We start from the raw sequence: 16296 nt of genomic DNA on the forward strand, positions 1-16296 counted from the left end.
TTGTTTCATACGTGTCTTTTTAGATGATAAGGTTTTAAGCAGAAATTGATTTTGCAAGGGTAATGTTCATGTGTTGATCCTTTCTTGTTTTCAATTTTTAGAATTATTTATTTTAAAAGATATTTGGTATGTTAGTTATATAAAATGAGATATGCAGACCTTCTAGTAATTTTGTCAACTCTGTATGTGGAAAAGTTCTTTTTATAGAAGTGCTGGATCTGGTGGACCCCGACTAGGTCCTTCCCTTGCCTTGTGTTGCTTGTGCCAATCGAATGAGACCAGGTTTGGCAAAGAAGAGCAGAAACTTTATGCCTTGATCAAGGAATGGGGAAGGGAAGTGGGAAACTTTTAAGGGTTAAGAGATGGGTGTGCCATCAGAACCCAGGGAAAGTGGCAATAAGTTCCAGAAAAAGCCAAAACATGCATAGTCCTGTGGGCTCTTTTGTGCAGGACATTAATTGTGCTAGCAAAGTGCAAGTCCTCCCTTTCAGAGGAGATCCTAGCATGGTAATGAAGCAAAGGCAACTTTCGGACGTTTTGGGTCTCATCTGTACAGGTGCTGCCCTGGTGGTCAGGCTGGAACCAGTTCAGGGCAGTGGACTGTCACCATCTTGGACCTTTCTGCTCAAGCTGATTCTGTGGTCTGGCTTACGTGGCTTCTGCCTTAGTTTTTGTTAAGCAAGCACAGCTGTGGGCATAGACTAACAGACTGTGGTATGGAAAGAAAGAAAGTAGGTTAACCTCTGTACAGGTATGGGTCTCTTTCCGGTGACCCTTCAAGATGTGTATCCAAATCTTTCTCAATATTTTTAGAGGAAAATTCTGAGCTAGGTGAAGACATTTTCTTTCTTTCACTACCTTCCCAGCGAAACAATGTTTCCTCTACTTTTCTCTTATCTTATGTATAAGATAAAGATGAATTTAAATATTCAAACTAAAACTATAAGTATATGATTAATACTTTGCTGAATAATTTGGGAGTCATGATAATACCTGTGATAATAAATTCACATACAGGTACATTTGCAATTCTACTTTTGTTCTAATTTAGAATTAGTTGTAACTTACATTTTTATTCCTATATTTGAATTTAGGTATCCTATTTTACAAGATCATGCCTAACTAATATAAGGAAAGTTTAAACTATTCCTGTTTCTTGAGTATCTAATATATTCAGGCTCTGTTATAGACACTAACAAAGATAGTTTCTATGGCCCAGGAAATTATATTTTGCTAAGGAGACAAGGCATATATCCATGGTGGAGACAACACCATGAATAAAGACATGAAGGTATAAAAGCTTAAAATGTTTTTGAGAGTTATGGATGTGGTCAGGTTAGTAACTTCTTTATTTTTTTAAAATTTATTTTTTGGCTGCATACGGTCTTCGTTGCTGTGCACAGGCTTTCTCTAGTTGCGGCGAGCGGGGGCTACACTTTGTTGCAGTGCACGGGCTTCTTATTGCGGTGGCTTCTCTTGTCATGGAGCACAGGCTCTAGGTGTGTGGGCTTCAGTAGTTGCGGTGTGTGGGCTCAGTAGTTGTGGCTTGCGGGCTCTAGAGTGTAGGCTCAGTAGCTGTGGCGCACGGGCTTAGTTGTTCTGCAGCACGTGGTATCTTCCCGGACCAGGGATCGAACCCATGTCCCCTGCATTGGCAGGTGGATTCTTAATCACTGCACCACCAGGGAAGTCTCAGGTTAGTAACTTCCTACAAATGTTTGTTTTCAACAGGCATATTTGCAAATGCAAATTTTTAGAAAATGATTTTATTAACCTGTATGTATGACCCTTTACAATAGTTAAAAAATTAAGACTTCAGCATTTTTAATACCACTATAAACTATAATTAATTCCTTTCTAAGACATAAGTAGACAAGGATGATATATTTTGTATTTAAAAACTTGTATGTAGTGCTCGCTTCAGCAGCACATATACTAAAATTGGAACGATACAGAGAAGATTAGCGTGGCCCCTGCGCAAGGATGACACGCAAATTCGTGAAGTGTTCCATATTTTTCAACAAACATGTGAAAGAATGCTCAACATCATTAATCATTAGAGAAATGCAAATCAAAACTACAATGAGCTGTCATCTCACACCGGTCAGAATGGCCATTATCAAAAAATCTACAAACAATAAATGCTGGAGAGGGTGTGGAGAAAAGGGAACCCTCTTGCACTGTTGGTGGGAATATAAATTGATACAGCCACTATGAAGAACAGTATGGAGGTTCCTTAAAAAAGTAGAAATAGAACTACCATACGACCCAGTAATCCCACTACTGGGCATATACCCTGAGAAAACCATAATTCAAAAAGAGTCATGTACCACAATGTTCATTGCAGCTCTATTTACAAGAGCCAGGACATGAAAGGAACCTAAGTGTCCATCAACAGATGAATGGATAAAGAAGATGTGGCACATATATACAAGAGAGTATTACTCAGCCATAAAAAGAAACGAAATTGAGTTATTTGTAGTGAGGTGGATGGACCCAGAATCTGTTATAGAGTGTGAAGTAAGTCAGAAAGAGAAAAACAAATACCGTATGCTAACACATATATATGGAATCAAAAAAAAAATGGTCATTAAGAACCTAGGGGCAAGATGGGAATAAAGACACAGACCTACTAGAGAATGGACTTGAGGATATGGGGAGGGGGAAGGGTAAGCTGGGACAAAGTGAGAGAGTGGCATGGACATACATACACTACCAAATGTAAAATAGATAGCTAGTGGGAAGCAGCTGCATAGCACCGGGAGATCAGCTCAGTGCTTTGTGACCACCTAGAGGGGTGGAATAGGGAGGGTGGGAGGGAGGGAGATGCAAGAGGGAAAAGATATGGGGATACATGTATATGTGTAACTGATTCACTTTGTTATAAAGCAGAAACTAAGACACCATTGTAAAGCAATTATACTCCAATAAAGATGTTAAAAAAAAAAACTTGTATGTAGACTCACCTGAATATGTCACTCTCTTTGTGTCAGGATAAGTGAAGCCTTTTTTCCCTCCCATGGATGGAGCAGATCATCAGTCCCAAATAGTGGAAATGACTAATTAAAAATTGGTCTAACGGGAATATTTAGGAGGTGTTTGTTCTCTGCCTGTTGCTTGGTTATTCTTCCCTCCAGTTTGGCCAATGCAAAGTGTAAATAGAGTATAATTTGTTGATCAAACACTGTGTGTGTGTGTGTGTGTGAGTGTGTAAGTGGCGGAAGAATTATTTCATCTTGACAGTAAGTTGGACCTGGTTTTCACCTCCAGGTTATAAAATAAAACAGTTAAAATGTGCTAATAAAAATAGCTGGGAAAGAAATAGATGCTGTGTCATCATGTAAGCTATATAGCTATGTATGTTGCATTTGAGAAACTTTAGTTTCAAAAAGTAAATCTAGGATATTTGAAGTTAAATTAGACTGCTAATATGTGTGTGTGTTAATACAAAGGATAAAGAGATGACATTGCAATACTATTGGAGGTACATGCCGTAAGAAAGAACTGTCTTTCCTGAGATTCTTCATGTGGAACTTACGAGGTTGTTTTCAGAATACTTGTGTTTGATACAAAATGCTTCATTTAACAGTACTTTTGTGGTAAAAAGCCAAATTTAAGATGAGAGTTTATAGCTGAAGGAAAAAGTAAATAAATAAATAAGTGTATTTGAAATGTTGGCTAGGATTTCCTGTTCTTTGGTTATGCTGCTTGTGTGCAGTAAGATGAATCACTTCTTTTGTGTACTTCTTTGCTGTTTGCAGAAAGATGAACTGCTTTTTTTGTGCATTTGCTTTCAGTATGTCTTAATTCAGCACAGAATTGACTAATTTCTTATCATTTTGGCAGGTTTCTGCCATTTATTAAGCCAGGTTTAATGTTTAAAGCAATTTTAAGTGTTCTGTCAGGTAATAGTAAAATGCTTCCATTAAAAATGCATTAGCAGTACTCAGCAGAAGTCAATAGCATCACCTGCTATAAAAAAAAGTTTGATTAGAAACTTTTCCAAAAGACCCATTTAGAATCCATGACAAGCTGAAACATCTCTGTATAAATATACATCACTTCTTTGAGAATAGACATTTAGATTATCTGGTTTAAAACAAATTGATTATTTTCGCTCCAGTTATAGCACATTTATATCACACTTCCTAAAAAGCTGCTAAAGAAATTTTTATATCCCAGTCTGATAATATTAGATTTCAGTGTAAGGATTAACTTAGATTCTCATAAATATTATCACAAATTAAAATGAGTCTTCATGAATGTGAATTAAAATTATCAAGATAAATCTAAAATTTATTGCCTAAATATTAGTTTATAAAGTATACTTCTAATTCAGAGGTGACAGGATAGGGCAGAAATTAATGTCTATTACATATGTTGATTACATCAATAAAGTATTAATAGTCTGGGTATTAGCTATATAATAGTGTAATTAAGAAATAATTTATTTATCAATTTAAAAAATTTCTTCACCCTTTTCTCATGTTCTTAGCCATGGCAGGTATTCACATACATAGGAAACGTAAAGGAAGGATTTAAAAAGGCTGGTCAAAGTAGTCAGTGAATCCATGCAAACATAGAAGAGCAGTGGTAAGAGAAAGCCAAGCTGACACAGTAAGCCTATTAGACACTCTGCCTTCTCTAGCAAAAAGTAATCATTTCTTGCTTTCCCATGGTGAAGCCACATAGGGTGGAGAGGTCAAAAGGAACTTGCCACAGTTGTCAGAAATGGACATCGATTCATCCTTGCTTTATCATGAACTGACTCTAATAATGCATGTTTAATATCATAATTATCTTTCGCTAGAAGACTTGGGGCTTCAGCTAAAGAATTATTAAATCAACAAAATTGATAGATGTAAAGTGTGTCTGCTTCTGTTTATACATATATGTGTATTTGTGTGTATGTGTAAACATATATATGCATACTTGTGTCTGCACGTATAGTGTGTTTATCTTTTCATATGTGTGTATAATACCCGCATTTATATGTGGAAAAAAGTCATTTTTATATACACATAATTTTATTTCTTCACACACTGTAATGAATATAGTCAAGAAATGTGTTATGTGTATATGGATGTGTATGTGGATATGTACATATACAGTTATTCCTTTATCATGTTATTGACCCTGAGGTATATGTCTCTTTTTGTCAACAGGGTCTTCATTAGGTTTATTCAAAAACACAAAGAGTACATTGTCCCAATTAGTTATGATTAAAAAGTAAATAATTAAAAAATGTGTGCTTGCTTAGAACTGGAAGAGTCAGAATGAATGCAAATAAAGTATGCATGGCCAGATAGGAAAGAAACTCCAAATATGCTGTAAAGTCAGAATCCCTGTTAGAACACTTTTATGTCTTTTGGGTGCAATCCTGGAAGGCAGTATCCTATAGTGATGTAAAGCAAGGACGTTGGAGTAAGGAGGCAAAAGCTCTGGCCCTTATTGTGGAACCTTAGGCATATTTCTTGCATGGAATCCTAATTTTTAAAACTGTATGTGTGTGTAGTAGTGTACATATCACATAGTTATTTTAAGGATTAAATTAAATACTGTAATATGAAGAAAATAGTAGAACATGTTAAGCTTTGTTTGGATTATGTTACAGTATTCAAAAAAAGAAAACACTAGCATGTATTGAGACATATTTAGTTACCACAATTTACTTACATTTCACAGGCATAGTATCATTTAATACAGTTAATAATCCTTACAGATGGATATTATTTTTACTATTAGATATTACAGATGATGAATGTGGAGTTTAGAATTTGAATCCCTTGCTCAAGGTCATATACTTAACAAATGTCAGAGTCAGGGTTTGAAATCAGTTTACTTTTAGAACTGGGATGTTTAATCAATACACTGACAAACACACAGTCAAATAAAAGTTAGCCACAACTCTTATCATCATCATCATCATTATTACATATGAAGGAAAAATGCCATAATTATTCACTAGAATTTATGTTAGTTCTTCAGGAAATATGTCTCCATTACTTCTGCTCAGAGATTTGTATGTCTCTAAATTTTTAATAAATATTATGGAATTTACTATTGTAAAAGATACTGAAACTCTTGTTCAAAAAAAAAAGAAAGAAAGGAAAGAAGGAAGGAAATAAAAAGAGAAAAAGTAAATTAAGATCATTGTAGAAATTTGATTCCTATTTATGAATGGACTCTCAGAAAAATTCCTGATTTTTCTCCTATTATTCAGAAAAAAAAATTCTACAAGTTATGAATTCTTAAAGATCTCATGGCATGAGACATTCAGGGTATTTAACCACTTTGTCCTGCAGAGGCTTTTTGTATTTATTATAATGTCTTCCCGATACTCTTCCAGCAAAACACTTTGATGTACTATTCATCATTTCCATTTGGGAGAACTAACTACATTCCTTCTTAGCTCTCACACTGCTTCCAGTACAATGTGTTTCAGTAATGAAGTGCGTGCTTTAATTGAAAGTGTACATTTTTCAGTTCATAAGTCTCTTTGGTGTAATTCCGGAGGGCATGACAGAATATTTATGTTATTGTTTAATGGTGATACTCACTTCTTTCTAGGAGCAATTTTTGATGAATCTGCCAAAAAGGATGATGAGGTGTTTCGCACAGCAGTTGGCGACCTCAACCAGAATGAGGAGATCTTACAGACTGAGAAAATCACATTTTCGGTGACATTTGTTGATGGCAACAACCCTTTTCAAGCAGTTCAAGAAGGTAAGGTCCATCAGCGCTCCACTTTTTATTTTGTTTGTTTCTTTGGTTCAATTCAAATGGCAATGAAATTAAAAATGTAAAATGCCGTTAAACATGGGCATCATTTTTGCATCTTTGCTGCATTGCTTTTCTTTTAGAGTACTTGGTAAATTTTAATCCTGTATTCCACTTCTGAAAGGGCAGAGTGTGGAAAGTTATTGTTTTAATTGAAATATAATATGAAAATGGTCATAAATATTTGTAATAAAAACTTTACAACATTTTATGACTTCAGTATAAATGAAGCATTCCTTAAAAATACGACTTTCTTTCTGAATTTTTACTTTTGTCTTCTTTGAGATAAGATAAGGTAAGAAAGGAATTTTTGTACTTACTTAAATTTACTTAAAATAAATTTATTTACTTCCTTTGCAAAGGAAGTTTTCCTTTTCAAAAGTTTTCCTTTTGAGAAGGAAAACTTTCAGACACTACATACAAATGAAAGATTTTGTGCTGGGATCCTAACATACTGACCTAGGCTATAAATTTTTTACTCTCTACAATGTGCCAAATATTAAAGCACTTTTCTCCATTCTCTCTATATACTTGAGTGAATTAAAAGTTTTCATAGGTACAAAGTCATACAAATACAAATTATTTTTATTATACTGGAAAGATCATTTATATGAACAAAGGTTTTGATTGAAAGATCATACACTAATAAAATTCTAGTTTTGATGCTATTATTCTAATGAAATATTTAGCCTTTTGATTGGCAAAGTAATCATTGTCCATGAAAGTATTTTTTGTTAATCTGTTTTATATTTTATTGTGATAATATTTAGACTAAAGATACTAATAAATTAATTTAGTTAAATGGAACATTTCTTTTATTAAAAACTTAAAGAGGATTTGGCAGAAGAAAATATGGACAAGGTATTAAATGGAGTAAAGTTTGGCAGGAAACTTTTTAAAGAAAAGTATTGAAGGGGTAAGGAAGATAAATGTTTTTAATTTAATGTATCTGCATGATATACAGGTAACCTTTTTTGGAATGTGTTTTTGATCAGTGGCATTGGCTACTATCAAAGCTTATTTATGCTTATTTCTGTCAGTAAGGGAATGGTTAGAATGATTAGTGATCTAATGGATTTTCCTTCTTATTAATTTGATGGAGTGAAAAAATATTATTTTAATAAAATGAACAGAAATGTTTTAAGTAAAAGTTGTTTTTCAATAAAATACGTTGTTCATATTAATATGATGGAATTTTAATTTTAATAAGTAAACATCAATTTAAAAAATCAGATTAATAGAAGCACCCAGTTATTTTCTTACATTTTAAATCAGAATTATCTGGGGAATTTGTAACTTTAAATCATGGTTATGTTGATAAATTTTCTATAGAAATGTTTAAAAGCTGTATAAATTAATGTTAGAATTCATAAAGCAGTCTGCAAAAATAATAAAGTAGAAATTGTGGAAAATACCCAATAATGTAAAAGAATATATACACTAAGAAGTATATATTATTCTTTAAAAGAAGTATCTATGATATTTCTTTCTCAACTATTAGTTTTATTGACTGGAATGAGAGCAGGAAAAAATTAGGACTGACTTACTTTTGTGACTGTCTTCTTATTAACTACATATTAATAATTGTAAATTAACTTTGAAGACGTGCTAAAATATTCATGCTTTTAAAAAATCCACTTTGACTGAAAAAATGTGGATAAAGCAATGGAAAATAAATACAGTGAGCAGAAGGGAATTAGAAAGACTGAATAAATATGCGCCTCACACCTTTTTAGAGACTACAATTTGAAAAACAAAGACAATTTTTAAAGTACCACAGTTAATCTGTTTACATATTGCTTTGTGTAGCCATTCTGCTGCCAACTAAATTCTGGAAACAAAAATATCTCTCAAAAGAACTATTGTGACTTGAAAGAATTTGTGGACTGAAAGAAAATTGAGAGAGTAAATAAGTTTTATGTTTCCAGGGTAGAGACAGCTAGATATTTGTCAAGAAAGAATGAAGAGCTTGACAATTTGCCTGATGGGTTTTGATACTAACAGGATGTTCTGGACCAGTTATTTTGATGGTCTGCTCTGGCTAATGAACCTGAAATAAGTTCTAGGAAACTCTGGAGCTAATTTGTTTCTCCATTCAGTATCAGGAAAGATCTCAGCTAATGTTAGAAGTAAAAATACTTCTTTCTAGAGCTCTTATTGTAATTGATTAGTTTGCAAAAATAAGGGAATATATTCAACTGAAAGAGAACAAAAAAGTATTCCGGAATATTTTCTTAAATGTTTTGAGGAAGTATTTTAGAAGAAAACTTCAACTGAACCATCAAAGATGGCCAACTTTTCTATCATCATATCTTGGCTGCAATACCATTAAAATCTATAATAGAGGTCCTTAAATCAGCTTATTTGTTTTTTACATTGTAAAGATGGACACGAGATTCAGTGATATCATTATTACCAATTGTTTATGCATTGACATTCCTGATGAACATCTAAAAATTCATGGTTTTGAGCATGGTTTTGCTGTGATATATATACTATTTATGTTCGTGGGTTTTAGATGGCATGGATCAGTAGAAAAATACCAATCTAGTTGATCAGCAGCAGTTGCATTGTATAATCCACTCAGTTCATATTCATCCTTGGTTTTCCTCATCTATAAATAGTGAAGAAATTAGAACACAAATGATGTATTTTTAAGGTGAATTTCATCTCTATAGATGAGATGTTACACAGATCTTTAGAACAAATTTCCAGATTTAGATTCTTAAAGGATTATAGAAATTATAATTATTCAGTTTCTCTTTAGAGAAGTCTTCACATTGCTGAAATTGCCTCCTAGTTTTTTCTGTGGCTGACTTCAAAATTGATTAAAGGATATATGGTAGCTGTCCTTTGTTCTGCTACCTCATCCAACTATTGACAGCAACCCAAAGAACTCATTACTATCACCAAAATCCAGAAAGGGTCTTTTGCAGGTTTAGTTGACCTGGACTAAAGCAGCTGTTGCTAGATTTCTCTCCTTACATCTCTTTTGTAGATTGTTTCCTCTGTGGGACCTATATACTGGATATAATGTAGATACACAAATGGCTGGTGTGAAAGGCACTTCTTTCTCTACTGAAAGCAATAGCAATTGCTTATATTGTTAGCTCTTAACTGAGACCAACACCACTATGGGCCACGAAAGGTGGGGATTTATAAGAAAATAAGGTCAGGGAATGTAAGGAGAATGCATTTGTAAAAATGTTCACATTGGAAGGTGAATGCAGAAATATGACTGCATGTATAATTCTTGCATACATCATATGTATCAGGAGATATGTTAAGCACTGTTGATATTGAATGGCAAAATTCAGTTAAAACATTTTGAAATAATTATTAGGAAAAATACCTAAAAATGAAATGCATAGTGAAAAGAGTGTAAGGACAGATTTATACTGTAGAGTCACAAATGATTCTATTTGAAAGAAAAAGGAGTAACTATCATAATTATTCTCCTTTCTGCTATGTTAAAAACCATTATAAACAATATAGTTATAAAAGCTGCTTTTAATACAAAAAGCAGTCATGATTAAGATTGCTCATCTTCCAAGTTGCAGCCTGGTCCACCTTTAACTTACTCCTTTGTACACCAGGACATGAACATTGATTGCTCCCAAAGAGTCTTGTAAAAATAGACATCTCACTTTAATACAGTGATGATTTCAGTTGGATTTGCCTCATATATCTTACAAAATAAAACTACTGTTAAGTGTAAAACAATAAGACTGCTTTCGTTTATGGTTTCTGAAATGTCTCATTTCTTTATTTTTAATATACACGTATCCGTATCATGTGTGTAAAAGGGATAACAGAAGAGTAGCAGAGCCATAAACAGTATAAGGAAATCTAAGTAGGAAAAAGCACTTCTCTGAAACACATCACAATTCATTGTGAATATTTCTGGTGCCATAGGCTAAATCTGAGTTCAAAGAAGATGTAAATGTAAAAGAATGATTTATGTGGCTGCACTATTTGATGCTTTATTCCAGGGCTTAGTCTCATAATTTATATTCCTCTCTGCTTTAATAAGATATTTTTACTGTGATAAAAAAATCTGCTAATTCCAAAATCCTTAGACTGAATTCTGCAACTTTCCTAGCATAGGTTTGCAGTGTGTATACCTCATCAGCCAGTGTTTCCTGGACCACTTTTGATAACTCCAATTTCAGCTTATTTTTTTGAATTGCCTGACAACTGAACTTGAAAATTAGTGGCTCCAGGAACCAAGAAAAAATCTCTGAACATCCTGTAGTTATAATTCTTCTCATTCATTCATTTCTTCATTTTTTCATTCCTTCTTCCCTTTCCACATCAAGGTCAGTGTCGTACTTTGTCTCTAGGCCCAACGCTCTTTATGTAACTGGTGCCTAGCTACACGTGTGAAGGGGTAGAGGAATAGTGTTGCAGCTGACCGGCCATCTTCAGACACTCACAAAGCAGGAGAGATTCTCGATGTACATTTGGTGGCTGTCTGGACCACCTGATTCTCTCCATGAGTCTGGGATGTTTAGGTTGGTCAGTTCCCCAGTGCCAAGTTCTGGATCACTTTTCTCCCTACCACCACTTTCTAAGGACTGGCCTATAAGATTTGGATTCAGAATCTGCTTATTGTGTGATCTTTAGTACTTATCATCAATGTAATATTAAAATATAAAGAATTCTATATCTGTTAGGGACAACTCAGGCATGCATTCTTTTAATTATCTCATACTCTATGCCTTTCCATTAAAGAATTGCCCATCAGGAAGGATTAAAATAATATGTATTTGGAATCTAATTTTGAGGGTACTCAGTGAAATCAGTGTATCCAAATACTTATTAAAAACCTATTACTGTCCCAAGCTTGGGACAGCTACAATAGGAGATAGCAAGTGAGAGGAAAGAATGTCTGCCTGCAGGAAGCGTAAACATGTACCTGAGGTGGGCTGTGGATTTTTAGAGCATGAAAAGACATTATGTCGTTGCCTTCTACGTATAACTTGCGTTTTTAATTGTGTTAATAGTAGAAAGAAACATGATGTTCTAGATTTTTAAAACATTTCTTTTTCAGAAAAGAGAGGGAATTTCTTTTTTAAAGAAATTCAGTATTTTAAATATAATTTTATTGAAGATACACATTGCAAAGCAAAATTTTATTCTTTTTTCTGTGATTTATTGTTGTACTCCCGTATTGGTAAGCCTTTCCCTTAAGTCATTCAATACCACACTTTTAAAGTAACAGATCTCTATTACTATGAATAGATTGAAATACAGATATTTATAGGTCTTTATATCATAATTTTATAGCCTTTCTGCTTTGGGGCCTTTTACCTACTATCTACAATTGTGTACGGTTGTGTAAGTTACCTCATAAAATATATATTTTAGCAATGTGTGCTGCTCTGGATCTTGTTTTATTAGAAGAATCTTTAGCAGCTTTCTATGAAAGCTGTGTTTAATGAAAGTAAAGATGTATCCTTTGGTTGTTGCTTAAGTGTTCTTTCTTTCTACCAAATATTATTCTTGTAATAATATCATACCCCTTTCTTCTGTTCTCTTGCTACCTCAGTGGATAGAGTGCATGATTATGGAAGCATAATTCAGTTTTTAATTGGCCTTTTATGATACTGATTTGGTAAAAGAATCATCTATGTGTCATAAAGTGACTCGGAATATATGGCTTATGAGGTTAAAAACCACACTTATGTACACTCGGCAATTGTAATGAGTCATAAAAATAGTTTGTTCATGTTGACAAACCAAAAATGACTTAACTATATTCAGAATTTAAAAACTACTATCAGTAATATCCAACTTCCACATGATCCGGTCTACTTGCTTAATTTGAGAACAAAAGTAATCCGACTTTCTATTTTAACATTTAACAACTTCTTTTTGCATGTACCTGGCAAGTATTATTAGATTTATGGGAATCACATTATGCATAGTCTTGTAGTATCCATACAATATTTTGTCAAATTATTTTGTAATTTTCAAAAGAATCATCATCGAAACACTTGCTTTTAAAAGCAGGACACACAAGCCAATGTGCAATAGGTAATTGCATATTCTGGGAAAAAAAGAATGACTCAGCAAGTACTTTTGGGGTGCCTCTAAGCTTTCAGCCTTGAGCAGATTACTCTGTATAATGTTGCGCTCTCCACTGGCTGCCTTATAATCTTAACACAGTTAGCTTAACCTTTATTATCATGTGTTAGATCCTGACCTACAGGTTCTCCTCTTCCTTTTGACTTCCAATTACAGTGCTTTGTAAAAACTCCTCATTCATCCCCTTTTTGATCCTTGATTCTTCATATTGTACTATGTTCACTCACAATATCTACATTTGGTTCAGTATGTGCTTTAGTTTGATACCATTTATACTGCTTGGGGGAAAAAAACATGTAAGTGCATGGGCCATGGAATTAGATAAATCTGCCTTTATATGAATGCTGCTTCATCTCTTATTATCTGTGGGACCTTGAACACACCTATTGTCTCTGAGCCTCAATTTATTCATAAAATGGGGATAAATACATACTCCATAGGAATACTATGATCATGTGATTGTTGTATGATGAGTACATGGGGTAACAATTATGGTTTGTTCCTCTACTAATCTAAATGCATTTTAATAATAGTGGAGTACATGACTTAGCACCATTGCATGTGTCCATCATAAATTTATATACCTTCCCAAACATCCTTTACCACATGTATTGGTAGTTCCCATGCATACCATTGATAATACTAAGCTTAATAACTGCCTAATCAGTGTCTTTTATTTTCCCCCTCATTGTTCCTTATCAAGATCCTGAATGGTAGGGTTGTAAAAATGTTATATAAATTGAATGCTTCTGTTTTTTTCTGTCTTCAGGGGATAGTTGTGCTAGTCAGCACAGGAAGATGAGAATTACACTTGTAGTGTAATTTATTTGGCAAATAATAGTGATATTGCAACATGTGTACTTAGGATTGGGAGGATTTAAGATACCTTGTTACCATTTCTGGGAAGTAGAGAAAGCCTGTGGGGACCAAATTAAAGCTTTCTGATGATTTGTGTAGGCTTAATACAATCAGTGAAGTAAATAAGGCACTGAGTCATAACTAAATGGAATTCAGTTGTAGAGAGGCATAATGTTGTAGAAGAGTGATATATGTGAAGGTCAAATATAGAAGTGAATTCAAGGAAAACTTTATACTTTGAGAGGTGCATCGTCTGTGGTATTTTGAGTTTATTTCTGACATGATGGTTTAAAAGGTTATCTTTCTATGTTCTGCACTTTTTTATTTCAATATGGGCAAATATTAACTCTAAAAACTTGATCATTGGTTTCTTTGAATTTCCAGTATTTTCTTCAGTAACGCATAATATCATGTTATTTTTTCAGGAATTCATGGCTTATTTCAAGACATACTTGCTTTTTGGTCCCTGATAGCCTAATATAATATGATTATAAGAATGGCTAAGCTCATTCCTTAAGCTGTATTTTCAAACATAAAAAAGACTGAAAAACATAGAAAAGACATAAAATGTCTATTATACATGAGGAATATGTTTCAAAGTAAAAAATAAATATGTTTTTTCAGAATTTTTTTTTGGGAAAAAAAACTGTTCTACAAATCAAAGTCAGATATGATCTTTGTATAGAAAATGTTTTTGAATAGAATGACTTTGAATAATCAGTAATAATTTTTGTACCTTACTTTTGAATTTACACTTATATAAAATCAAACAATATGTTGAGGTGGTCCTGTGTGCTTATTCATATTATTAAAACTGAGCACGGTGTAGGTAGCTCTGATGATAGAAAGTTACTAGGGGATAAAAAAAAGAAAAAGGTGACACATTCTTATTGGTCAAAGAGAAACTGACACATCAGCCTCATTCTGTCTGCTCCCAAATCCTGTTCTTATTCTGCTACATTAATTTGTCAATAATCTTTATGTTTGAAATTTTTGAGTTTAACTTTTTATTGTTTTGAATTTCTAGGTTATTTTGCCCAGTTTAAAGGAGTTTTACCTCTATATTAACTCATCATATATATACATTTATATACGCACACCCATACAAATATATAGGCTTATATTAAACTATATATTAAACTATGTCTATATGTTATATACCATATATGCCATGCATGCCATCATATATATAAATGTGTATATGATATATATATATATACCATATATATTATATACTATCTCTATCTATCTATCTCAAAATAAGTTCACCAAGCACTTCTTTCTTGTGGTAATCCTTCCAAAGTTGATTCATGCTTTTTATGGGTAATTTTAACCCCCTATTTACTATATCTGTTACAGTGGAACAAGGCAGGTTTGTTGTTAAACCACCATTATTCATTATCAAAAATTTATGCCAGGGCTCCATGAGAGCACAGAATGAATCACTAGTTTACACTTCCTTTCCTTGGAAATTGCTTAAACCTTAAATATGAGAAGGGGAGACCAACTGGAAGAAAACTATGAATCACCAAGAACAATTCATTATTCTTTAAAAAATGAAAATGACAAGTGTTCATTTATTTGTAAGATACATTTAACGCACGAGTCAGTACACTGTATTAGGAGTTTATACAGATGAATGAGATAAATTAACCTCAAGCACCCAAGGAATTTATAATCTAGTAAGAGAGATATACAAAAAGAGCTAAAGAAGCAAATAAATATTCTTTTTTTAAAAGAGTAGAATGGCATAAAGCAAAGCAGATGATACTGTGGTGATACTATGATAACAAATAACAGGTGGGCTGTGTGTGTGTGTGTGCAGTTTAAAACCAGGAGTTCATTTTTGATGGAGTGATTATGGAAAATACAAAAAGGAACAGTTATGCTAAGATTTGAAGTTGCCAAGTAGCTAGCCATGCAGATAAGAGGAAATAGCATTCCAGGCAATTACATATGAGAAAACCATTTGGAGGCAGGGCTTGCTCCATGTGTTTGAGGGATTTGATTATCTTTTGAAGACTCAAGTTTTTATTCTGTTGCTTTGCAAATGTTTATTTCTATCAATGAAGTCATTATTTGCTGGGTAGCAATGTTATTCATGAGTTCATTACCCAAATCTGCTTCAGTTTTTCCCTGTGGAAATGGAGTGTGTTCTAAAGGAAATTCTGATGGTCCTGCAGGTCTCACTGACATCTGGGGCATGGGGATGTCATTCTTAAACCCTTTGGGATTTGAAATTCACCTGTCTGTAACTGATTTTGAATATAGGTATGGAAACATTTGGGCTTTTCATATAAGTGAAAAGGAAAAAGGAATGAGGTGAAACATTAAAAAAGAAAGAATTTTACTCAATTTTCTTGGTCTTTTAATACAGAGTAATGCACAGAGATACATTAATATCTGAAACTAGGAAAGAAACATCATTTTGTGGCTTTTATATTTGCTGTATACTCTTGACAAAAGAGCATCATTTGGAAAGCCCAAGAATGAGAAGTGGCATTTACTTATAGCTTATTATATCCCATGAGCTGTTAGAAGTGCTTCATTTTTTTCACCTAATCTTTA

General features: G+C 33.4%; 1 protein-coding gene and 1 non-coding gene across 3 annotated transcripts in view; both read left to right on the forward strand.

The window, feature by feature from the left end:
* The window catches only part of GRID2 (glutamate ionotropic receptor delta type subunit 2), a 1342883-nt gene that overhangs the window by 242768 nt on the left and 1083819 nt on the right, over positions 1–16296 (forward strand). For both annotated transcript variants that reach the window (XM_060011605.1, XM_060011606.1), the window contains exon 2: positions 6571–6726. In XM_060011605.1, coding sequence (XP_059867588.1) covers positions 6571–6726 — 156 coding nt within the window. The remainder of the gene's footprint in view (positions 1–6570; positions 6727–16296) is intronic.
* Positions 1912–2018, forward strand: LOC132426382 (U6 spliceosomal RNA). The gene has a single exon (XR_009519676.1). It is a non-coding gene; the product is annotated as a U6 spliceosomal RNA (small nuclear RNA).

Source organism: Delphinus delphis, chromosome 5, assembly GCF_949987515.2.
Source record: "Delphinus delphis chromosome 5, mDelDel1.2, whole genome shotgun sequence".
Lineage (NCBI taxonomy): Eukaryota > Metazoa > Chordata > Mammalia > Artiodactyla > Delphinidae > Delphinus > Delphinus delphis.